This window comes from Poecilia reticulata, chromosome 20 (genome assembly GCF_904066995.2).
Source record: "Poecilia reticulata chromosome 20, P_reticulata-male-v2, whole genome shotgun sequence".
Lineage (NCBI taxonomy): Eukaryota > Metazoa > Chordata > Actinopteri > Cyprinodontiformes > Poeciliidae > Poecilia > Poecilia reticulata.
In genome coordinates this window covers 14,621,293-14,647,816 of record NC_088849.1, presented here as the reverse complement: position 1 = coordinate 14,647,816, position 26,524 = coordinate 14,621,293, and the positions used below count along the sequence as shown (strand labels likewise).

General features: G+C 37.6%; 1 protein-coding gene across 2 annotated transcripts in view; it reads left to right on the top strand.

Annotated features, from left to right (window-relative positions):
- Positions 1-26,524, top strand: part of c20h8orf34 (chromosome 20 C8orf34 homolog) — an 88,797-nt gene that overhangs the window by 3,782 nt on the left and 58,491 nt on the right. For both annotated transcript variants that reach the window (XM_081601943.1, XM_081601942.1), the window contains exons 2-4: positions 14,078-14,222; positions 17,001-17,132; positions 20,228-20,347. In XM_081601943.1, coding sequence (XP_081458069.1) covers positions 14,078-14,222; positions 17,001-17,132; positions 20,228-20,347 — 397 coding nt within the window. The remainder of the gene's footprint in view (positions 1-14,077; positions 14,223-17,000; positions 17,133-20,227; positions 20,348-26,524) is intronic.

Genomic DNA, 26,524 nt, shown 5'->3' with positions numbered 1-26,524 from the left:
GGTTCTTAGATCCATCCCTGAATCAAATACATGACTTGTCACCAGGTCTCTGCTTGGTGACATGGTGAGGGGGCCGTTTAATTCAGGCGTGTTGGAGCAGGAATGCGTCTGAACATTGCAGGATAGTAGCTCTCCAGAACTGGAGTTTTAGATCCTGTTCTAGACTAAGATAGAAAATGATTAAGTTCATATAAAATTTGTAAATTGTGTTGTTTTTTTCAATTATAAAAAACCCCATTATCTTATCTTATTCTTTAAACCCCTTCCTGTAAAAATCAGACGACTTGGGTTGCACATTTAGTTTCTTAATGAGCATAAAAATTAGCTTAAACACTGCTGTATTGGGTGTTTTTATACGTTTGCTTTGTTTTTTTTTTGTCGTTTTATTTTTTGGCTCTTTCTGTAGAGGATTTTGATAAATTATTACTCAGTATTTTTATTTTTTTGTGATTGTGAAACGGAGTTCTTGGTTATTCTTGTAAACATGTCTCACTTTATTTAGTGCCTTGTGTTGGTCTTGTTCTGTCTGTTCAACTTACTGCTAATTAATTTTGTAGTTAGGTGTTGCATACTTAACAGCTTTGAAATTACAACACACGTGTGCTTTTCTCCATTTATAATCTTTAAAATTTTGCCTCTCAAGTGTTTACCCAGGCAACACTTTTTACTATTTATTTATTTAATTTATTTTTTACATCAAATCAAATTCTTTGGTCCATTTCTCCCTCTCCTCCGAGACATAGACCTCTTATAGTTGGCACATAGCTGCAGTATTAACCAGTGAGTGAAGGTTTATTTACTCACTCAGATGAGACGCAGCTTATGATTTGCCAGAGAATTGATTTTTTTTTTCTCACTAATGAAATGGTTGCTTTGCAAAGATGGCAAGCTGAGTCAACACTGACTGAATTTGTTCCAAGACTCAAGCAGCCTTTCATAATAACCAGAGTAATTGCACACCAAGTCATTGCAACACGTTTATGTAAATTGATATTCAGTTTGCGACTGTTGTTCTGTGGTGCATGTGTCTAGAATGACTGTTTTTGAAAGTTGTTTATATAGGAGTAGTGAAATAAAAAAAAGGTAATAAACGGTCTGCTTTTCTATGGCTCTTTAACGACGTACAAGTCTGGATCACAAATTGGCAATTCTTGTTCGTTAATGGGCATTTCTGCAACATTTGCATTTAAATGTACAGGATGGGAGAAGGCAGAAATACAGTAGTCTTTACCTTTGTCACACACGGTGTTAAACCGGTCCTCATGTTGCTCCCTGATGTGATCTGGCCTTTAAGTCCAGAAGCAATGTAAAGTTGCTGCTGGTGCACAGTGGGGGGTTGATGGATTGAATACAGTGTTGGGCTGATTGACTATCTTATTATATGCTGTTCTTTTGTTTCTAATATCAGTTTTAGTGATTATGTTCTGAATACCAGAACTTGGAAAATTTAGTATCGACTCTGTGAAGTTTAAAAAAAGTCATCCAGGACTTTCAAAGTTTAAGATCAAAAAGCAGATAAAAGCATGGTTTTGTTTTTCTTCACCCTTTATTTAAACGGGATAAAAAAAAAACTCTGTGATCGAAGATCTCTTTCACAAGGGCGTCCTGACAGTCATACATTTTGTAATGAACTCACTTTTTTTCTCTGATGCCTCTAAAATAAAATCTAGTTCAACCACTTGAGAAATTAGTTGAACATCCTGGAGACCAGCATCATAAAGACCAAGAAATGCAACAAGACAGTTTAGGAATAAATGTAGATATTTAAAAGAGAGGGATTTTTTTTCTTTTTAATTTGCTTAGAAATCCATTATTGCAGAAAAACAGGAAGACAAATTCAGTATGACATACTTTGCAATATAATAGTGCTCTTCATGCCCCCTCTTCAGTTCTGACAATGTAAATGAGACACAATTGCTTATGATCAAGTAACACTGTACCATCATTTATCTGGTCCTGGTTAAAACAGATGGGAGTGTTTTACACGAAAATATACCCGGATGATAGATGGAGTTGAACTAAAACAAGTCTTTTCATTATTAATTGCTTACTCAACCTTTGCTGATTGTGAATCTACTGTCACGTTTTGTAGTTATCGTCTCTCTTTGGAAACTTGTGCAATCACAAACTGTAATGCATTTTATTAGTAGTACATTTTTGTGAGCAGGAAAGTGTCTGTGAACATCTGTTTAAATTTTTTTTTTGCCACAGATTCTGATTTGGATTTAGGTCTGGTCTTTGCATTTAAATGTACAACTGAATAAGCTTTACTCTATCAATCAGCTGTAGCTCTATAGTTTTGGTGTTATTGCCCTGCTGAAGGAAGAATCTCTGCCCCAGTCTTGGGTCTTTTGCAGCTTTTAACAGATTTTCCCCCAGGATCACCTTGTATATAGTTCCATCAATCTTCCCATTAACTTTTAAAGCTTACGCCACCATGTTTACTGTGTTTATTTAAAGGTCTTGGCATGTTTTAACGTTTTAAGGCCAAAATGCTGGATTGTGGTCTCGCCTTCGTCCATATGTTTGTAGTGTCAGAATTTGGGAGAAATTGACTTATAATGGTTTTCTTTCTACAGTGACCTATTATTCACTACCTGTGGTTGACCTTTGAAGAACATTTCTATAGAATACCCTATGGCTTTGTAGCTTGACAGAATGCGAAAAAGTCCAGTGAGCGTGGATAGTTTTGCAAGACGCTGTGGATAGCAAAGCCTGTTGTATACGGTACAATGAGAGGTGTTGTTTTTTTGCTTGTCTCGACTGATGTAGAAAGGTGAGTTTATGGCAAAAATAGTTGGAAATTACATACTATGTGTGCATTTCTGTGGTTTATATGTAGCTTAAATTTCATCTTAAAGACGGTCTTGGTACTATATTGATTACTCATTTTCATTTTACTCTACCCCTCCTTCTGTCCTATGAATAGATTATGTGATGGTCTTAAGATTTTTGTAAAAAAAAAAAAGAGACATTTCTAATCACTGCGTTTCATTTAAATGGAAATTAGTTTGTCACTTAAACAAAAAAAAGTTTTTAATCTTAGATTGTACATTGCGCCTTTATGTCTGCTGCAATAAAGGCAGCACACCAAGTAATATGATATCATGATTTGTATGACCAAATCGGAGCCAAAATGAAGAAACTACAAATAATTTATTGTAACATAAATCTTTCTTGATTATATTGAGAGATGAAGTGTCAGCCGTGTGCTTATCATCAAATGCACATTATTAACTAATTATTAGCATATTTAAGAGGCACTGTAATGGTAAAAGAAGTCACAGGCTAATCTGGACCGTTAAAATGTGTGTTTGCATTTCCAAGGAGAACAGCTTATGCTGCTTATCACTCCAGGTACAATGTTAGGGTTATTTCCGAACAACTTGGGGTCCATCATCCTACATTTTTGTGGTTTTAAGTGGAAAGCACTTCAGACAACCATCAGTCTTTCCCAGAGTAATTGCTGCAGCTTGTGTACTTTGAGTGCACTTTTCTGACAGACATCCAAACCACTGAAACTGCATTTCAGTCTCTATAGTGGCAAGATAACATTTTAAATAAAGTTCATCAGTGTGGTTTGTGTGGGAGGAAATGAGATGAAACGGAATGAGGATTTAAACAAAAGGGTAACATGGAGAAATCCGCATGAGATGGGGACCTCTGTACCATGAAGCAGAATAAATGCAAGGCTAATTAAGGTTCAGTTCAAGACTTAATTCATATCTTGCCTATCTAGCTTATTTGGGAAACCTAAACTGCTCTGGAGCAAGTTATATTTCCAGAATAAAGGTCAAAATCATGAAAATGGTGCCTCTCAACCAGTCAATGCTGTGTAAGAATTGAAGTATAAATATTAATAACATTTCTTCTCCTCACCAAGGTACACAACATCTTTGCTTTCAGATTTAAAAACTCAAAAGTTGTTTTAGATATTCTCTTTAAAGGCTTGAGGCATAACTTTCACTTGTGCTTCAAAGACTTGAATTGACTTCAGTTAGAGACGCATTGCACAAATTTTGAAAGGACTAGATGTGCACACCAAAAGACTGTTTGTTTCACAACTGAGTTAATGTGCATCACACACTTAACTGAACCTGGTGAGGGATCAGACTGGTTTTATTTTTTTAGACCAACTAAAGAAAACTGAGTGCATTAAAATCTTGTGGGGGCAAAATTTTGAAGGAGCTAACACAGCTGATGGTGCTAGAAGATATTCTTAGAATTCAGATGGATAAAGTTTATGAGATGTAATTTTAAATATGTTGCACTAAGTGTATCGGGGGGGAGGGGATAATATTTGAATGTTGAATATTTTCTTTATCACTGCACAGTGTTAGTTTGTATAATACCCAATTTCATTTAGACTCATCCATCCATCCATTTTCTAACACCCTTGTCCCTTGGTGGGGTCGGGAGGGTTGCTGGTGCCTATCTCCAGCTAACGTTCCGGGCGAGAGGTGGGGTCAGCCTGGACAGGTCGCCAGTCTGTCGCAGGGCAACACAGAGACACACAGGACACACAACCATGCACACACACATTCACACCTAGGGAGAATTTAGACAGACTAATTAACCTAACAGTCATGTTTTTGAACTGTGGGAGGAAACCGGAGTACCCTGAGAAAACCCACGCATGCACAGGGAGAACATGCAAACTCCATGCAGAAAGACCGGGGCTGGGAATTGAACCCAAAACCTTCTTGCTGCAAGGCAAAAGCTCTACCAACTGCGCCACTGTGCAGCCCATATTTAGACTCATTGTATAATTTTCTAATAAAGTTAAAAGCAACAAAGTAGGCTTGCAGATGATGCCACCATGCCGCAGTCTCTTTTATTGGCTGTGGACGACACACATTTACAGCTTGGTCGATGATCAGTTCAAACTACCCAACTGCACCCAGATCAGCCTTAAAAATGTTGTTTGACTGTGACTGAGGTCAGCTCTGGTATGTTCCCCTCACACATTTGCAGACTCCAGTCTTCACCTCCTCTCACACTCAGATTTTGTGCCGACTCGCCCTGTTGACTGACCACAACTAGTGCAGCCTCATGCAGACTTTCAGCTTGGAATCAATGGGATAGGCAGAGACTTCAATATTTCACTTTCAACAATCTTTATCTCAAGTATTTAGGATTAAAAGCAAGTGGCAAGTGTATGAATATGACTGCGTGTGCACTTTGGTATATTTTTTTGTCCTGTGCTTTATAAAGGATATTTTGCTTTCTTGCTTACATGCTTTGTTGTATTTCACAAAATGTATCATGTCAAGACAAAATGACTTAACATCATCTGTAAAGCCCTTCAGTGGAAGGCTAGTAGTTTGAGCTTGTTTTTTCTTAATGTGAAACCACATAGCTCTTGAACATTCATCAAGATTTTTGATTAAACTTTTCCTATTATATATGAGTTTTAACAGCTTTCAATATGAGGGGGTCAAACCTAATAGAGATGCTTAAATACTTTTGAATTTGAAAATTCTAAAAAAATGTTTTCTTAAAACTCAAGACCTTCTAAAATGCATATAAAGGTTCATATAAACTTCTGTGTTGTGGCATAAAACTATTTTTAGTCTTGCTATCTCTGCAAGCTTAAAAAAAAACAACAGTTGAAGACAATTCAGAAAACACTTGCATTGATGAGCTTTTGTTCATTCTTTGTGATGCTCTCCAGGTGATATGACAAAAGTGTGGTCTCGCATGGGTTAACACAGCTCCCCCTTCAGGCGTAGTTACGGTAATTACTACCAGACAGGCGTGCAGTTGAAAACAGCCCAAGGCCAGGTTCATCCTGTGGGGCTGCTGGAAAGAGTGAGGAGGGAAAGACGTCGTACCTCGTCGGATCAGACAGTCAAACGATGAGTGAAGGGCGATCTGTGGGAGACTCAGAGCACGGAACGTGCCGGAGAAAGGAACAAGGCTGTGTTTTTGTTTGCCCGTGTGTGTGTGAGGAGAGCAGAAGGAAAGCGAAGGAGAGTACAGCAGCTTCAGTGCATGCTAATCAACTTATCATGTCCAATTACAGCCCAACCTGATGGCTGACTGCTGAGAGTCACTGATGGTCAAGCTGCTTGAGTAGGAGAGAAGATGATGTTATAGCTGTTTGGAGAGAGAAAAAATAATAATTTTTGACTTGTAGATTACAACTTCTCTGCCTTTTTGAATGGCCTCTTCTCTCAGCTTTCCCATTTTGAAGCATACCTAAAAGAAATGGTTGTCTAAGTCACTTCATAATTATTAACAAGAACAAGAAGCTTCCAAACACTGGGATAAACCTGAAGGAGTAAAGTACAGATTTAAAAACCATGAACAGTCTTGAGGAAACAAACAAACAAAAAAAGGGTAGAACGTCTCAAAAAAGCTTGCTTAATCATTTTTTAGGTGGGATTATGGTTGGTATTTTTCTGATTTTAAAATCAGACTGTCGCAAAAAAGTAACTGGAAAAGAAAGCTGTAGTTTCTTGTATACATGAAACTAATAAAGTAAAAGAGACAGGATAATGATCAGTAATGCATCACATAACGCAGATAATGTGGTAAGAATATATTTTTTCTTTCTTCTCCGTCACAAAAGTGCTGTCAGGGGAGCTTGAAGGCATCAAGCCTCTTATCTTCAAAAACTAAAAACAAACAAGCCTGCAATGCTTTTGGAGATGAAAAGCACACACGCAGCATCTATTGTCTGGCTTATGTGCTTTGACAGATTTTTTATTATTTTTTTTCTTCCCATGACAATTCATGCCAGATATATTTTACATCTCAGTATATGGAGACACCGACAGCACAAGCTTCTCCACCAATCATGTGCAGCTGTCACCGGGATGATAAAGTTCTGCACGTGCTATTGGTTGCCTGAAAAGTGGCGGCGGCAGTTCTTTTCGAAAAGCTCAGCATTTTTTATTTTTATGTTGTTTTTTTTTTTTTTGTCTGGATGCAGCCACACAAAAAAGCAGAGCACTCAGGAAAAAAAAATGCTGTGTGCAGGAATGCTTCTTTTATTGGTGGTCATGGGAAACGTGACGGAAACTTTACTACATTTCAGCAGAGAGAAGGACAAGCAGGGCAACGAGTTAAAAGATGACCGCCTCAGTTTAGTTCAAGGTATTGTGCTTTAATCACTGAAAACTCAGAAATAATCTGAGGATTTTCTGTTGCTCTTCTAGTGAAACGTACTCAAGAGCGAGGCCAGAAAACCACTGTTGTATTGCTGTGCCTTTTTGTTTTTTCCATTCACATGTAAATATGACTAAAACTGAAAGTAGCTTTAATTCTCAGTAATCCATGGAGCATACGACTTCCATGCTCAAACGAATAAGAGAGAGGTTACACTCACTTAATCCTACCAGCCTAGGATTTATTAGATTAACAAATTAGTTTACCAAATTGCACACAATACGTAAAACATAGTGCACCACAAACAATACAAATATCCTTCTGTACACAAGTGATGCACCATGTTATCACTGTCCCAATAAATCCCTGCACTTTGCAAAAACAATCCCTTTGAGTTTGACTCCTACCAAGTTTTTTTTTTTAACTGGACTCTTAAACACACACTCAGTTTTCCCACCACAAATGGGTTGTCCAAGTGCTGTGCCGGGTCTTTAATGCATCAAAGCAACACTTAAACCATGACACTTTCACCTCCAGGTTCTTTTCCCAGAATGGTGTATTTGGTTTAGGCCACATCTCCTCTGTTCTTGTGTCCACTTACATCTTACTCTTGTCTGTCCCCCAAAAAAAACATTATTCCAGAAGACTTCTTGTTTTTGTTTCTGTTGATTTTTCTTATTTTTTAAGTATTTACATGGATCCAGTTGCATATATTTTTAGATTAAGGAATATATGTGTGAATTTCTTCATGTCAAGAGGAAATGTTTCTCCCTCTGAGATCGTTTTATGCCAATGTTGGAGATTAGCTTGCTTCAAATCTGTATGGACTGTCAGAAAGTAGTTTTAAGTTTTACTGATCTTACCCAGTCTAAAAAGGAAAATTTTGAGGGAGGGGAGAAGGATTTTGTAAAGTATGCATTTCTTGACCCATATTTCTGACTTTTTTTTAATATGATCTAGAACATAGAAGTAAGAAAAGTGTGAAATATAAAAAGCCGAAGATCAAGATCTGTCCCTCCACTGTTCTTATTTTCTGCATTATGTCTTCTGATTGTTTACATAAAGTCTGGATGTTATCCAGCAGCATCCCTCTCCATCTCTTTCTGTCCATTGTTCTATCTGCTACCCTCTCTTTTCCATTTTCAGTCGACGTGGCGCACATTATACAGAAACGCAGACGTCACTGCAACCTGTGGGACGGCTTTGTATTCCCAAATTTTATTAAGATGGAGAATGAGAACAAATGGCAGATGGTGGCCTGTCATCCAGGTGACAAGTTGCCCTCCAGAGATGAGCTCTTGCTGCACTGTTTCTTTTTATTATTTTTTTTACATTTTTACTCGAGGACAATTTGTGGAGAAATTGTCGAACAAAAAGTCTTGTTTTTGTTGGGGGTTACAAATGTGTCACAGATGGTATCTTACAAATATGGAACATTGTAAATGCAATGACAAAACTTTACGTGCACTTATTATGAAGACTAATGTCATATTAATTAAGGCCTTTAATGATTTATTCAAACAGGTCAATTTTCAGGACTCTGCAACATAATACTTAAATCTTTATTTTCTAAATAATTATAAAGATCATTTTTTAGCACCCGTGAGACTGACCAGTAGAACGGGAAAGTTCAGTACAATCTGTAAGAATCTACGAAGGGGGATTGTGTGTTTAGTAATGATGTAACGTTACACATTTGTACCAAAAATATATGATGCACCCCTGTCAGTTCGGTACACAAATGTATCAAACACATACATAGCTTTGTTTTATACCAGAACAAGTGTGTAAGGTTTGTGTGGAACTAAGTGTGCAACTTTAAAAATATGACGCTAGAAGAAAACGGAGAGGATTCCCACTATCAATAAATAACATGTATTTCCTTCAGTTAAAAGAAATAATCTTAAGCTACAGAAGTGCTTTTCTTATGAATCATATTTATAAAGTTGTTGTTTTTTTCCCCTCTTATTGTGAAGATTTTTAGCTCGGCACGAAACGGATGACAAGTTATTTTTGAGACCTGTTTCTTGGAGGATTGAAGTACTCAAAACAGCAATTCCCTATTTTACTCAAATTCAAAATCTCAATACCTTGTCGATGTAACATGTAACCCTATTCATATTTAAACGGATGTTTTGTCTAGCACTCATAACAGTTAAAGTAGAGATTTTCTTGATTTTTTTGTTGTACCAGCCTTCTCTCCTTCAGTCTGCCTTTCCCCGTTTGCTCCCTTCTCCTTTTCAACTTGCTTCCACTTTCCTTGTCTTTGTTTAAACTGCAGGGCAGCGGGCAGTATCAGTGAGAGTATCATGACTGTCACTGTTCTCGGAAGAAGTCCTTGATAGCTTCCAAGGACACAGTTTGTTTCTTGGCTAGCTGACAGATTGTCAATTACTGGGGCCCAGCGAAACTTCCTTAGGCATGCGGATATCTGTTCCGGCATCAGATCTGTACCAGATATGGACTGCATTTCTGGCTTGCTAATGTCACCTTTAGCTTTCTCCAAGGCCCCTGGTGCATAGTGAGAGTCTGAGACGATCCTCTTTGCCCATTGAAACACATGATTGTTCTGCTGAAAATATCAAATTGCATAGTATATAAGATTAAACTCTGGCTTCATGTGGAAATCTTAGCCAAATGTGTCTATAATAAACAAGAGTCATGTTATATGAAACGCATAATTACTTTAGAAAGCAATAGGGTGAGATTGTGTTGCCTGTCTGTTCGGTAAATGTGTGCAGAAAGGGGGAGACTAGATACCACTGGACCAATTAGTGCTGCTGTTCCTTGTCTCTGTTGCAGTCTTTTTTTTTTTTTCAGAAGAAAATCGTTGGTTGTCTCTATAGATACGTTTCATTCTCCAGAATATTAAATCCATTTTGCTGACCCTGCTAAGATGAAGTGTCCTTATTTATGAACGCTACCTTTAGCGACTGCCAACCGGGAAGTTTCAGGAAATTGTGTTTTGACAATGTTCAATAGTAGAGGTTGGGGGCAACAAGTTGAGTGTCTCCTTTTCTACAAGAACTACCACTTGACCTAAAAAATACATAATTGCACTAGTTCTGAAGATTCTATAGGTCAAGGTTTGTTTCTGCAATATTACTCAATTTCTTAAGTGATCTCTAATCAAATATGTCAGTAATGGTATAAAACTAAACTTGACAGGAAAAAAAAGAAAATGCTGAGGGAATTCAGCCATGTGATTGAGGTGTGTTGGGGAAGGCATGCATCTAAAATCTGCAGAAGGATGGCTCTGAAGGACTGGACTCGGGCACCCTTACTTTAGATTCTACTTTTTTGTGTTTCGTTGTACTCTGCATGGAATACACCCCTGACATTTGTAACAAATGAAAAGTTGAATCGGCAGGTAATTTTCAGGATAGGCACTCCTGAAGTTACATTAAACTATTCATTGTTAGACCATCATCTTAATTTGTTGGCTTGGAGACCGCCTCACAGCATTGCACACTAAAGATAAATCGTATCCCCCAAGTTAGCCATCAGCTTGAGACATCACCCAATAAACCCCATGCATGAGGATGTTTTACCAGCAGGCTACAGATGTATCCAGAAGAGCTGCCATTTTCTAACAATCCCTGGGATATGCCCATCTGTTTTGCTATCCACCGTGCATCATGCACTCCAATTATACCTGTATGCGTGTGCTCACCAATTGGAAAACACAAAAATAATCTTTTAAAGAAAGATGATCTATTCTTTAAACGTAAACTTTTACTGTGAATGTTACCTTTTCTCTCTGATGAGCATGCACATGACTTTACCTTCTGCTGGAATGCGAGTGTGTGTCCTCTGTTCAAACAGCTGCACCTGCAGCTTGGAGGGAAACATGCCAGCTCCGTCCCCCGTTTGTCCATTCACATGCTGTTTGCTGTCACAGCTGTTGGGCTTGGTCAGGAATGTCCCCCTGAACAATTACTTGATTAGCTTTCTGAGCACACGAAAGCACAGCCAAGGCTTGCTACAATACAGCTTTGTCCCTTCCCACCCCCTAAAACACACATATAAATGTGGAAACATGTCTCCAAGGGCAAACTCATGCAGCCTCTTAAGAGAGCTACTTGATGTGGTTTACTACATAGCATGTGCTCAGAAGTTTTTACATGCAATCGCACGCACACACATGCTGTTGAAGCCATATTGGACTGCCAATTCACTGCAGCCCACTAATGGGTTCTTTGCTTCAATGCAGAAGCTCTGCTTAGCTGCTCTGACAAAATGGTCAGAGTTCTTTCTCATATCCCAACGATGCACAATTTTACTTGTACAGTTGCTGAAAAAGAGTTTGTCTTTGTCAAGTCTGGGGGAAAAAATAAACTACAGATCGTTTTACAGTCAGTGGACGCGCTTCATGCTTCATCACTCCCAAGTTTGCTGTCATGACGGCATTCTTCAGTGCGGATTCTGTTGTTGAGGGAAGAACACCGTTAGCTGTTTTCACAATCTGTGTTGGTGTTGCCAAAGTAAACACAGAGTTGTAAGAGATATGTTTGTTATTGAGGCAAAGAGTGAGTGAAAGCAAGACTCTTACGTCAGCTGCCATGGAGGCAGATTGGAGTAAAGTCTGTTTTTATTTTGAGATTTTAAAATGTCATTGATTTATGATACTCCAACTCTAAGAAGTAAGAGTGTTCATTCTCTAAGCAATACACAAACGCTGAGTTTGTCGCTAGTAGCTCTGATGTCGCTAAATGCTAACACAGTGCATATTAAACATGCTTTAAAATGCAAACTTTTTAAACATTTTTGTTTTGAAATGGTGAAATTTTAAAGTAGTCTCCCATGCAACAGCATGCTGTCGCCTTTGCTGTCACAAGTAATTAGCACTAATGGCAGGAAGGACAGAAATGGTCCTTTTGAATGTTTCACTTTTCTTGCATTATAATTGGTAAAGTGAGAGCCGGTCCAAATCTGATGGTCATCTTTACAAAAACCAGAGTTCATAAAATGACTGCAAATTTCTGACCAGTCTCTTTATTGTACTCACATAATATCTTGTGTGTGTATCTTATGCAAGTGTTCTTCGCATTGACTAGGTTAATCTGCCTATGAAGAGGTGTAGTGTAGGCATTGGGTGTTATTAGTTAGGACATGATTGCTCATTTGGTGACGAGCTCCCATCGTGACTTTGATCAGCCTCTAATTAGCTTGCAGAGAGAGAGGGGGGTCTCCTCCCCCAGCACCTGTCGCTGGGACTCCCTCTGTGAATTCATTTTTTTCTGCACTCTGAAAATGTTCTTCCTCGTGGCAGCTTTTACTTATTAGTCACAATTATTAATTTTAATGAGCATGTCTGTTAACTTTAACATTACAGAATGAATATTAAAAACCTAGCAGCTTTAACACATTTTGATGTGTTGCAACTTTTCAGTTCAGTGTAGTTTAGAGATTTTATGTTAAAGGCCGACAACTTATTAAAGGAAGCAATAGAATATGTTTTAAATTTTTTGGGCAAAATTCAGAAAAGTGGCATAATGCTGCACTTTTTTTTTAGAATACCCATAAAGTCCAATGTAACCATTTGCTGTTTACAGAAGTAGCAAATAGTCTACCTGCACATCGTACAACCTCAGAGTAAATACAGCTGATTTGGAAAGGTCTTCTGAGATTTTCCATAACATTTATGAGCCAGCAACATCACAGAGACCGAGGAACGCAGCAGACACGCCAGGGATAACATTGTGGGGACGTTGAAAGCAGGGTTTGACTATAAAACAATATTCCAAGCTTTTAGTGAGCAGAGAGCCACAGCGATTGTGGGAGAACGTGTTGAGGGAGCTACTGTCAGTCACGCACTCGAGAAATCATTCCTTTTTACGGAGGAGCTGCTAAAAAAAGAATGATGTTGACATAAAGCCAAATGTACATAATATGTACAGCCATGTGCTGTACATATTAAGCACAAGGAGGAGGTTGGTCTGGTTAGATGAGGGCAAAATTGCACATTATTCTGCAAGCAACATCCACAAGTTCATTTGAGAATCTGTGACAAGAAATTTGTTGTTTACATGAAGCTCTCCGTCCAAGCCGGCTAAGCTTGAGCTATTTGTGATGTGTAAAGCTGCTGGAAACAAGCCCTAAAGTATACCTTCAGAGTGTTGACTCAGGGAGCTGAATACAAATGCATGCCACAAATAAAAAATATGAAGTTATTTTCTTGCACTTTATTCAAGTACATGTTGGTCTATCACCTAATCCAAATAATAAATGCATGAAAGAGTTACAGTAGCGTGAAATGATGTGAAGAAGATGAGAGGGCATCAATTCGTTTGCAAGGCACCGTGAATGTGGTTGCAAGTGATATTGCTTATGCTGATTACAGAAAGTTGGTGCAGCGTGAAAAATTAAAACAATAACAGCAAACAAAAATAGTTTCTTTAAGCAAATTTGCACACAGATGGTATCGACGCAAACTTCGACCTCCAAGGATCGGGAACCCTCTGAGCAGTTAAAGCTGGTCAGACTTTATTCACATACTGACAACTATAAATTGTATACTATCCGTGTATTGTTACCATGCCAACCCCCAAAATTTTAGACTTTACAACACTTACCTGTTTCATCAGAATCGGTGTAGCAGATGGTGAAGAAAAACAAAACATGGCCTCGGAGAACAAGTGATTACCCCAATGGTGAAATTTTTTGTTTACTCGTGAGCAGTTAGGTTTAAGCATGCAAGTTTGCTGCTATTTAATTGGTACAAAGGGGAATATTGCTTGCCTTGACTTTTTGATTTTAAAGACCTTGACACAGAGCGCTGTAAATTAGTAAATCTTCTCCAAACATAAACCCTTCTAGCAACTCTTCATAGAGAAGTTGGCAACAAATGAACCACTGAGATGTGGGATTGTGTTTGTCAAACTCAACTTGTTGATTGTCCATTGGCCACATTCTTCTGTCTGATTGAACAGCTTTCATCTGATGTTTTTCTCTGCTCCTGTAGGAGTTGATGACCAAGCTGATAACTGAGACTCCAGACCATCCAATCCCATTTCTTATTGATCACCTGCAGACCAAGCAAGACAGCCCGGGCAAACTGCACAGAGCTTTCTCTGGATCAGCAGCTCTGTGGGCACAGAGTTCCCCAGGTTGGTAAAAACGCACACATTCAAACACACACACTCACACATGGCCTATTCTGTGTTACCTTTACCTTGAACGTATGACCTTACATGCGGGAAAGGTAACTGACTGAATTGTGTTGTAGCTGCATGCTGGAAAACCAATGGGATTGGCTTGCTCCTCTGCTCAGTCACAGTGCTAACCGGTGTTAGCAACACACAAAAAAAGTGCAACTTCTCAGAATTTAACAATTGTAGTAACCTGTCTCCTAATAAACATTATACAGTACTCAAAATACCTGTGTTAAATTTTAATGTTTGCTAATGAGAAACTACCAGTGGTGGAGAAAGTACTCAAAAAATGTACTTAAGTAAAAGTACAAATACACAGTCAAAAATGTACTTAAGTAAAAGTCAAAGTACCACATTAACATTTTACTTAAGTAAAAGTAAAAAAGTCCTGGCTTTTAAAAATACTTAAGTATTAAAAGTAAAAGTACTCGCTGAATGCATTACCTAATCGCTAATATCATTAAGTGTACTGATCGTATTTAATTTTAATACATCAGAAATGTGCCATTTTAATTAACACTACCACAGATTAAACATGTTCTTATTGTGTTTATTCTCTGTAACAGTTTAGACTTAGATATGTGATTCTATGAATCATAATTTCAGGGATGGAAACATTTTGTCTCCTGTCCTAACATAGCATGAACTTCATTAGTCACATTTATTTAGAAAGAAATCTAACTGAAAGGGGATGTAAAGAAGGTGCGGGCAGGGTGGAGGACATGCAACCAAGGAGCCATGTAGCAGAGTTGTAGTCAAGACCACCGAACTCGAGACCAAGACCAGCGCCCCGCGCTAAATGACACAATAACATTAAGTTTACCTATCAAAATTGGTTTTCAGATTGATCTGAAAGATCCACATTCCCATAAAAACACCTAGATATTAAATACTTAGAGCTGAAATATATTTAACCAGTATCAATTAAAACTCACTTCATTCTGTTTTGCTTTCATCGCTGTGCTACAATCCGCAGAGGTCTCCTGCTATTCCTAGAAAAATAACACCCTGGGCGGTTGCCCATATTGCATATGTCAGAAACCACAACTGAAACATCGCAATTAACGGTAAATAACGTTCAACTATGAACACTGTCCAACGGCGCAACAAGTAACCAAGCAGAATGAGCACCGTGACTGTTTTCATCCTCCCTCCCACTGCGATGTTTGCCACCATGACAGGAGACGAAATCAATCAATGAGCAATGAGCATGCTCTGTGTTCATACTTTCAACTTTTACTTATTCAGCGATTAAATGAATGTCTATATATATATATATATATATATATATATATATATATATAGCTACCGCAGTGTACACAAGAACAAAGAACGGCTCTCAGTGAGGCTTCAGTCCTTAGGACTTAGTAAAGATCCGTCCAGAAGAATCGGATCGTTCCTGAATGTCATATCACTATATTGCAGACTTTGGTCACAGCGTTGTCCCATATATGCGACACCTCAGTCAACACCTCCACACAATAATTCAGCGCATGAGTGACAACTTTTTTTCATCAGATGCAACATGTGTCTCAGTACAGCTAGCTTTGCTAGCACAGATCTTACCTTTCTTTAAGCTTTCCTTCCAAGTGACGCTAAAAGTTGGACGAAGTCCCCACCGTCTGTGAAAGCGAAGCGCTGCTGATTTTCCATGTCGCCATATCAATTTATGCAGCGCTATTATATTATAGACAAACATCTCCTCCCGCTCAGAGGAAACCACTGCGCATGTCTGGAGCTCCGAGAGCGAGTAAAGGTGGAGCCGATGGGTGACAACAGACACTAAGTCACGTTATTGCTCGGATTTTACGGCGCCACCTTAAGTCCCTGAATTTCACATTTTAACGGAAGAAAAGAGCAACGCGACTTAGATGTAACGAGTAACGCGACAGTTTTGTAGAAATGTAGTGAAGTAGAAAGTATAGATACTTACTGTAAAATGTAGTGGAGTAAAAGTAGAAAGTCCCCATTATTAAATCTACTTAAGTAAAGTACAGATACACGAAAACTGTACTTAAGTACAGTAACGAAGTACTTGTACTTCGTTACTTCCCACCACTGGAAACTACCTTTAAAAGGCTCCTGATGATGAAATTTTGGCTAAAGTCAGATGTTCTGGTTGATTTTGTTCTTGAAACTGAATGAAAAGTATTTCTTTTGGAAATGTTTCCTGAGATTTTTCTTTGAAATCATTTTAAATTTAGGACACATCTTAGCAAAAGTGGTTTAAACATTTATCATTAAACTTTTTTTTTTTTAAATCTCTTTCTCACTGTTTATTTAATGTCACATGCTGTTTTTATTTTAATTATGTAAAGCACTTTGAAATGCCTTGCTGCTGAAATGTGCTATACAAATAAAATTTGATTGATTGATTGATTATCATTTTCATCTTAATGAGGACTCTTGCCACCACCACCATGTTGTGTTCAGGTTCATGCGCAGATTTAGTTTTTCCACATTACTTTATTTAGAAATGTCAGAGTGAAGGGGCCTGAATGCAGTTTCACACGTCACATTATTTTTTATCTGGTTTTCTGAACACTATCCATCACTTTCCTCCCACTTTCACGAAAATACATTGAAGTGTGTAGATGTAGCATGAGGAAATCTGAAAGGGCATTTGCTAGATCAGTATACATTTACATCCAAAATATCCAGGAAGCTTTCCACTGCATATATGTATAGATCCAGATTTTTCTCAAGACATGCTGTCCCTTTCTGTCTCCACAGAAAACAAAAACACTCGAAGAGAATACAGCAACTTTGAGAAGCCATGGCAGATTACTCCAAAGAAACCAAAAAAGTCAAAGAGTGACCTGGCTGTGTCGAGCATCTCTCCACCTTCACCAGAATCCAAATCTTGTAAGTTTAACTGCAGTCATCTTTAAGAGTTTACCTTTGTGATTGTTTTGCAGGTACGATTGATCGTTCCGACTTGCTCGCTGCGCTTCAGATCATAAAGTTGCGCAATTTTAAAACATGTTGTATCACTTGTTTCCCAATTACATGCTCCGTAGACTTTCATCTTCATTTTAATTTTAGATAATTATGTCTAATTAAAGTTAGTCACAGTGTCCTCCTTCCAGCCTCCTGGAGCCCTGCGGATGAGTTCATTATAAAGTGCCTCCTCGTTCATCCCCCCCCCCTCCCTGCCTCTACACACTGAAGTGAATTATTCACAAGCTCCTAACATACTCGCAGAATAAGATGTAGAAACTTGGGTACTTTTTTTTTTTTTTTTTACTTCCTAGCAAGTTTGGGAATAAATGACCATAACTGTGACGATTGAATGAAGCATGAGGCTGGAGGCAATAAGGGCGGGTCAAACGGGAGAGGCAGCAGAGCCACAGACTACCTCAATAATTTAACACCGTGCTCAGTCACTGCCAGACCAAGTCTATTTTAGGCTGTGGTCGGAGGAAACGAATGTGGAGATGAGCGGAGCGTGTGCAGTCAGCAAATTGAAAATAAAGGAAGCCAATAAAGATTATTTTGTAGGTGTTGTGCATCGCAAGCATGCTCGGTATGAACAATATTAAAGCTACAAGTTGGATGACATTAAATATGCATGCATAGGAGCCTGAGCACACGGAGCTTATGAAAATGTTTATATCAAAATAGGATTGATTTAAGTGTTTTTCGGGCCTTGATGCACATTTTAAAAACAAAATAAGAGTATTGGAAATGTTGTCAGGCTTTATTCTCGGGTCCATTTTCTAAATTCTGATTCCTTCTTTACACTTGCCTGGCCTACTGCCCACACATGGGCAAGAATCAAGTCAAAACTTCTCACAGACCTAAAAAAAAAAGTCAATCAATTCTTCTTTCTAATTTTTTATCTGCTCAACAATAAAATAAACATGCAACATTTTAACTTAGACAAGGTGGTTGTGGGCTGTGTAAAATGTTGTAGATCAAAAATGTAAAACAGGTTTTGCATGTTTGTTTTATTAAAAGAAAGAAATGCAGTTTGCAAATTCATTCTAGCTGTTTTTTTTACTCTGGATTGACAACTGGACTGGGTAAGTCTTTCTTATAAATGCTGTTTTTAGTCTAAATTAATTGAAACCAAACTGTTGCACCAAGTCCACTGTTAAGTAAAAGTCACTTGATAAATACAGTCTTATTAACTATGAAATTAAATGGGAAGTGAAAATGTGTGTATTGCACTGATTCTTTGTTTTGTACATAACATTTTATTGTAATAGGATTTTATTTTGATGGTTTAAAAAAAAAACATCAGTTTCCCAGATGATAAAAAAAATACTCTCCATCTGCATCAGTCTCTTGTGCTTTGAGGCCAAATTTGAATTATTTATAAATTGTGGTTCATGGCCACTCAAAATCAGTCCAGGAGTTGCAAATGGCTCCCAGGCCACATTTTGGACACCCCTGCTTCATGGGTTATTACTTTCTCGTATTCTTCCTCCCTTCCTTGATTCTGTCCTTCCTTTATTGCTTTCCTCCACTGCGCACTTACTCCCTTCCTGTTTCATTCATTTCTCTCTTCCTATCCTCTAGATGTAGCTACATTTAATTAATCAAGATCTCTTCCAAAGTGAAGAACTGAGGGCCTGAAAGTTGAGTGTGAAAAAAAGATCTATAAATTTAGCATGAGAACCGTAAAAACCCCAGGGAGAGAACAGCCCAGTAGGGCGATAGAGTAGCAAAACTACACTGCAGCAACACTAAATGCCTCATGTGGGTTTATGCCTCACATGCTCGCTTCTCTGATGTAAGCTATTAAGAGTCAGCGCAACCCTTTGTTTCTGCAGTATGACACAGAGCCGTGCACGGAACAGAACAGCCCATTTTTTTCTCAAAGCTAATGAAATATTTTTTTCTTTTTCCCCTCCAGCCTGGATTTGCCAGAAGCATTTGCTCTGTGCTTACAGTTATTTTAACACCAAGCAGCTTAATCAGGGTAAACAAGAGTGGAGGACAACAGACTGTGGCAGCTCTGCTATCAGATATACACTATGGACTAGATTTGTGCTTGCAGGCTGTTGCTTACTTTGTGCAGGTTTTTATTTGCACATTCATTCTACTCACTCTAATGTGCTTCAGAGGTTTTATGAGCCATTTGCCTTTTTGATTTTTTTTTTTTCAAACAGAACTATGTGAGCACAAGAATGTTGGATCTGGAGGATCCGTGAAAGGCTGTCGCTCTTTCCCTTTCATTATTATTGTTTGTATTAAACAGTTTATAAATGACCCATCATTTGAAAGCAGCTGGTGCAGGATCTCATTGCGGTATGTGGGTCATTTCCTGAGTTGTTATGTGAATCAAAGACAGTAACAGCATCTGTCACCTGGCCTCAAACCAGAATGATCAGTCCCTCTGGAAATAAAGTGATGACTTTTCTGCTAGTGCTCCATTTCACATCATCTTGCTGTCACTCTAAGAGAACCAGTTTTATACAGTTTCTTGCCCTGAAGACATCATGCCCAGTTTGAATAAAGGTTGGTGGCAGCATCATGTTGTTTGGATGTTTTTATTCTCTTTTTTTTTTTTTTTTTTTGAGCAGGAAATATTCTAACAATTGATGTGAAGCTGAACAGAGCTATAAAAGCAATTTAATTTTGGAGGAACTTAAGATTTCTAACACTGCATATATACTGCCCTCAACCAACCATGACCACCTTGGAACTTGGAGGTGGCAGCATCATGTTTTTGATGCTTTTGTTCAACAGGAACAGAGAGGCGGGGCAGACTTGATGAGAGGGGTTTAGTAAAACTAGTTCCACGGTATTATTGACTGAGGGGCTAAATACAAATGCAATGAAATGGCAAAAAAATACAGTGAAGTTGGTGGTCGTACTATGGCAAACTGTGTAACATTTAAGGCTGAATACTCTAGCAAGGCATTTAGTTTGAGGGCTTTCATCTTCGAGGGCAAAACAACAGTTTTCTTTCCTGCAGGCAGCCATTCTGTCTTTCCGTTTGTGATCTCCAGTGCCGCGATCAGTGGAGTGCCCGTCCTGGGACTGGAGGGAGAGCCGGGACTTTGATGAGCTCAGCCACATCTTGCAGGAGAGCAAAAAGCTTGGCAAAGCCCTGGAGAGCCTGTCACGAAGTGAGTGACTGCACATCAGCAGACTGCATGCGTGTGTCGTACCCAGCTGACTCTTATACTTCTATATGCACAGTTCTGGTTGAAAGTTTCTGAATCATTTATTTTTTTACATATTTATGCATGAACATGAGAGATGTATATATTCTAGGGTTTTTACTTTTTTTTGCAGTTTTTGAGTGCAATTTAAAATTTCAGGCAGAAGTTGACTAATCTGGGTTACCATAAAATGTACTGCATAGTATAACAATAATAATAAAAAATGAATGTTTTAGATATTTTCTCCTTAAGTAATAGCGCTGTATTGTAAACATACAATATAATATCAGCTGAAACGCTTAATTGCGAAATAATGGGTCAGTTCAACGGGTGAACTTCCCACTGCACTTTGCGTCTGTATCTACTTGCAAAATAGTAATAAAAGCTATTGGTAGAGCTTTTTATTTTTCATGGTAAGGTTTCAGAAGTGTTCCTTTGAGATCTTGATCCATACTGTCATGAAAGCATCATAGAGGAGCTGCAGATAAATGACCGACATGTTGCAGCTGAATATTATTGAAATCAGGACTATTTGGACCAAACTGTGTGTGTTTTGTTTTGATGTGCTAAAGTCGAGTTTTAATTTTTTAGATTTTTTTCTTTTGTATTTGTTTTTTTTCTTTTTTGTGAATAATGGCCTACTTTTCCTTTTCTCAGTTGATGGGAGTTTTACCCAGTGTGGTTTTCTGCTGTAGCCCATTGGTTTCAAGATTTATTGTTGTGTTCAGTGTTGGTATTCTGCATAACTTTCTTCTAACCTTTCTATCATTTTGAACCAATATGCATGTTCTCGTCTGATATCAATAATGCATAGGTCTGTCGCGATAAACGATATATCAATTAATCGCTCGATAAATTAAACCTATCGACCTCATTTTAATTATCGGCTTTATTGTCTCTTCCTGCCTTTTTTTCTTTCTTTTGATGACACTGAATGAAAGGCTCAGCTCCGGTGCTCTCCACTGACCCTCCCATCCTCATTTTCTTGGTGTAATGTCCAGCGCACACTACAGGAGTTGTCGGCCGATTGTCGGACCATTTTCAAAACCTGAGAGACCACACATTATCCGACAGAAATCCTAGGTATAACGCTTCGATCGGGTTTGTCGTGTGGTGTCCAGCCAAATGGGCACAAAATAATGGCTACAGGTCCAGTTAACTAATTTTAAAACCAGGCATTAATCGATGCTTTACTACAGTGGTCCCTAAACTTTTTCCTGTGAGGGCCACATAGCTTTTCTCCTCTCTGGTGGGAGGCCGGCGTCAGTTTGTAACAGAAAAAGTGTTACACGTTTATCACCTACACTGCCGGAAATTGTTGGTGCCGGGGGTGCTTGCCTAGAAAGCACATGGGCAAAAACCGTTAGGGAAACTGTCACTGGGACTGACTAGTATATATTCCATTGACGGAAAGTAACTTTAACATATGAATTCCTCATATGTTAACATGAAGGCTCGTTTTGAAGTATAAGCTGCTACTTACAGGCATCGCTTCGAAGATTTCGACCTGAAATGCGGCGTTCATAACAAACGTGTGTTCATCTGCTCTACCGCTAGCAAACAACTGTACTAATTAAATAACATAAAAGTCAAGCAGTTCCCTAAAAGTCCAACAGATGGCAGCAATGCGCCATGCTAAACAAAACACCAACAGTTTACAGGACACACTTCCTGCTAGAGAGCCCCCTGGTGGTTGAAGAAAAATCTACATATAAACCGGAAAATACAATGTATGAAAAAAAATCTGAATGCTCTCTGGTATTGTTCAGGGGGCCGGACCAAATGTGGAGGCGGGCCGGATGCGGCCCGCGGGCCGTAGTTTGGGGACCACTGCTTTACTAGAATCTACCTGCAATGCATGTGGCTAGTGTCAGTGTAAAGTCCTGACTGTAAGAAAATCATTATAACCTATTTATGTCACGTTAACGAAGAACAGCTGAAAACCTATGGGGTTATCAACTGCGGTAGCAATTTGGCTCCAACTCCTCCCCTTGTCATTTCTTTATTCTTTGCACGAAATGTTGAATAAATATTAATGTTTCCACATATCACCTCCGATGTCCGCTGGATTTTGGGTCAGCTGTTTGGGACTCCCCTCTGTAATTTCCCCTCAGAAAGCACGGAGGAGAATCCGCGCTTTCTGATTGACTACCTGTCACATTCAGCGTTAACGCTCCCAGTCGGGGAAAACCCCTGATTTAGATCGGAGCAGCCACGACGATCTACAGCAGGGGTCCCCAAACTTTTTTCCTGTGAGGGCCACATAACCTTTCCCTTTTCTGGTCGGTGGCCGGAGTCAGTTTGTATTAGAAAAAGTGTGATGATTGCAGGAGTGCCTTAATGTAAAAATTTATTGTTTTCCAGAAAGCACAATCAAATAAAATTCTCTGGGTTCTTCACAGAACAAGTCAGGAAATAAATAATAACCAAAAATCATAGTTTAGTGGGTCACTTTGTTCGTTTTTTTACATCATAGTGTAGTTTGTGTCACTTTGGTTGTTTTTTGACATCATAGAGTTTAGTTCCTGTCATTTTCATTGTTTTTTGACATCATAGCTTATTGTGTGTCATTTTGGTAGTTTTTTGACATCATAGTGTAGTATGTGTCACTTTGGTTGATTTTGACATCATAGAGTTTAGTTTGTGTCATTTTCATTCCTTTTGACATCATAGTTTAGTGTGTGTCATTTTTGTTGTTTTTTGACATATACTTTAGTTTGTGTCATTGTCATCGTTTTTTGACATCATAGTTTAGTGTGTGTCGTTTTGGTCGTTTTTTGACATCTGACTTTAGTGTGTGTCAATTTGGTTGTTTTTTGACATCATAGTGTAGTAGGTGTCATTTGTATTGTTTTTTGACATCACAGTTTAGTGTGTCACTTTGTTTTTTTGACATCATAGAGATTAGCTTGTGTCATTTTGGCCGTTTTTTGACATCATAGTTTTAGTATGTGTCATTTCCATCTTTTTTGACATCATAGTGTTTGTGTCATTTTCGTAGTTTTTTGTCATCGTTTAGTATGTTTCATTTTTTTTTGACATCATAGTTTTAGTGTGTCATTTTGGTTGTTTTTTGACATCACAGTTTAGTATTCGTCACTTTGGTTGTTTTTTTGACATCACAGTTTAGTATGCGTCACTTTGGTTGTTTTTTAACATCATAGGTTAGTGTGTCACTTTGGCTGTTTTTTGACATAATAGTTTTTAGTATGTGTCTTCTTCAGCGCTGTTTGACATCATAGTTTAGAATGTCTGATTTCTATCTTTTTTGACATCATGGTTTAGAATGTCTCATTTTCTCATTTTTTACATCATAGTTAATTTGTCTCACTTTGGTTGTTTTTTGACATCATAGAGTTTAGTTTGTGTCATTTTGGTCGTTTTTGACATCATAGTTTAGTGTGTGTCATTTTGGTTGTTTTTTGACATCACAATTTAGTATGTGTCACTTTGGTTGTTTTTTGACATCATAGAGATTAGCTTGTGTCATTTTGGCCGTTTTTTGACATCATAGTTTTTAGTATGTGCCATTTCCATCTTTTTTGACATTATGGTTTGTGTCATTTCCATCTTTTTTGACATCATAGTTTAGAATGTCTCATTTTCTCATTTTTTACATCAGAGTTTAGTTTGTCTCACTTTGGTTGTTTTTTGACATCATAGTGTTTGTGTCATTTTCGTAGTTTTTTGTCATCGTTTAGTATGTTTCATTTTGTTTTGTTTTTTGACATCATAGTTTTAGTGTGCCACTTTGGTTGTTTTTTGACATCAAAGTTTAGTGTGTGTCATTTTGGTTGTTTTTTGACATCATAGTGCAGTATGTGTCACTTTGGTTGTTTTTTGACATCATAGACTTTAGTTTGTGTCATTTTCATTGTTTTTTGACATCATAGTGTAGTATGTGTCATTTTGGTTGTTTTTTGACATCATAGTTTAGTGTGTGTCATTTTGGTTGATTTTTGACATCATAGTGTAGTATGTGTCACTTTGGTTGTTTTTTGACATCATAGACTTTAGTTTGTGTCATTTTCATCTTTTTTTGACATCACAGTTTAGTATGCGTCACTGGTTGTTTTTTGACACCATAATTTAGCCTGTGTCATTTTATCTCATTATTGACATCATAGAGATTAGCTTGTGTCATTTTGTCTGTTTTTTTGACATCATAGTTTAGTGTGTGACTTTGATAGTTTTTTGACATCATATTTAGAATGTCTCATTTTTGACATCATTGTGTAGTATGTGTCACTTTGGTAGTTTTTTGACATCATAGTGTAGTATGTGTCACTTTGGTTGTTTATTGACATCATAGACTTTAGTTTGTGTCATTTTCATCATTTTTTGACATCACAGTTTAGTATGCGTCACTGGTTGTTTTTTGACATCATAGTTTAGTGTGTGTCACTTTGGTTGTTTTTTGACATCATAGACTTTAGTTTGTGTCATTTTCATCGTTTTAGACATCATAGTTTAGTGTGTCACTTTGGTCGGTTTATGACATCATAGAGTTAAGTTTGTGTCATTTTCATTGTTTTTTGACATCATAGTTTAGTGTGTGTCATTTTGTTTAGTTTCTGTCATTTTCATTGTTTTTTGACATAGTTTTTTTTATGTTTTTTGACTTGATTGTGTAGTATGTGTCACTTTGGTTGTTTTTTGACATCACAATTTAGTATGCGTTTTTTGACATCATAGATGTCAAAAAACATCATAGACAACCAACAACTTAGAGACATCATAGAGTTTAGTTTGTGTCATTTCCATAGCTTTTTGACATCATAGTTTATTGTGCGTCATTTTGGTAGTTTTTTGACATCATAGTGTAGTATGTGACACTTTGGTTGTTTATTGACATCATAGACTTTAGTTTGTGTCATTTTCATCTTTTTTTGACATCACAGTTTAGTATGCGTCACTGGTTGTTTTTTGACACCATAATTTAGCCTGTGTCATTTTATCTCATTATTGACATCATAGAGATTAGCTTGTGTCATTTTGTCCGTTTTTTTGACATCATAGTTTAGTGTGTGACTTTGATAGTTTTTTGACATCATATTTAGAATGTCTCATTTTTGACATCATTGTGTAGTATGTGTCACTTTGGTAGTTTTTTGACATCATAGTGTAGTATGTGTCACTTTGGTTGTTTATTGACATCATAGACTTTAGTTTGTGTCATTTTCATCATTTTTTGACATCACAGTTTAGTATGCGTCACTGGTTGTTTTTTGACATCATAGACTTTAGTTTGTCATTTTCATCGTTTTAGACATCGTAGTTTAGTGTGTCACTTTGGTCGGTTTATGACATCATAGAGTTAAGTTTGTGTCATTTCCATAGCTTTTTGACATCATAGTTTATTGTGCGTCATTTTGGTAGTTTTTTGACATCATAGTGTAGTATGCGTCACTTTGGTTGTTTTTTTACATCAAAGTTTAGTGTGTGTCATTTTGGTTGATTTTTACATCATAGAGTTTAGTTTGTGTCATTTTCATTCCTTTTGACATCATAGTTTAGTGTGTGTCATTTTTGCTGATTTTTAACATCATATACTTTAGTTTGTGTCATTGTCATCTTTTTTTGACATCATAGTTTAGTGTGTGTCGTTTTGGTTGTTTTTTGACATCATAGACTTCAGTTTGTTTCATTTTCATAGTTTTTTGACATCACAGTTTAGTATGCGTCATTTTGGTTGTTTTTTGACATCATAGTGTAGCATGTGTCACTTTGGTTGTTTTTTGTCATCATAGACTTCAGTTTGTGTCATTTTCGTAGTTTTTTGTCATCACAGTTTAGTATGCGTCACTTTGGTTGTTTTTTGACATCATAGACTTTAGTTTCTGTCATTTTCATTGTTTTTTGACATCATAGTTTAGTGTGTCACTTTGTTGTTTTTTGACATCATAGACTTCAGTTTGTTTCATTTTCATAGTTTTTTGTCATCACAGTTTAGTATGCGTCATTTTGGTTGTTTTTTGACATCATAGAGTTTAGTTTGTGTCATTTTGGTCATTTTTGTGACATAGAGTTTTGTTTCTGTCATTTTCATTGTTTTTTGACATCATAGTTTAGTGTGTCACTTTGTTTTTTTTGACATCATAGTTTAGCTTGTGCCATTTTATCTCTATTTTGACATCATAG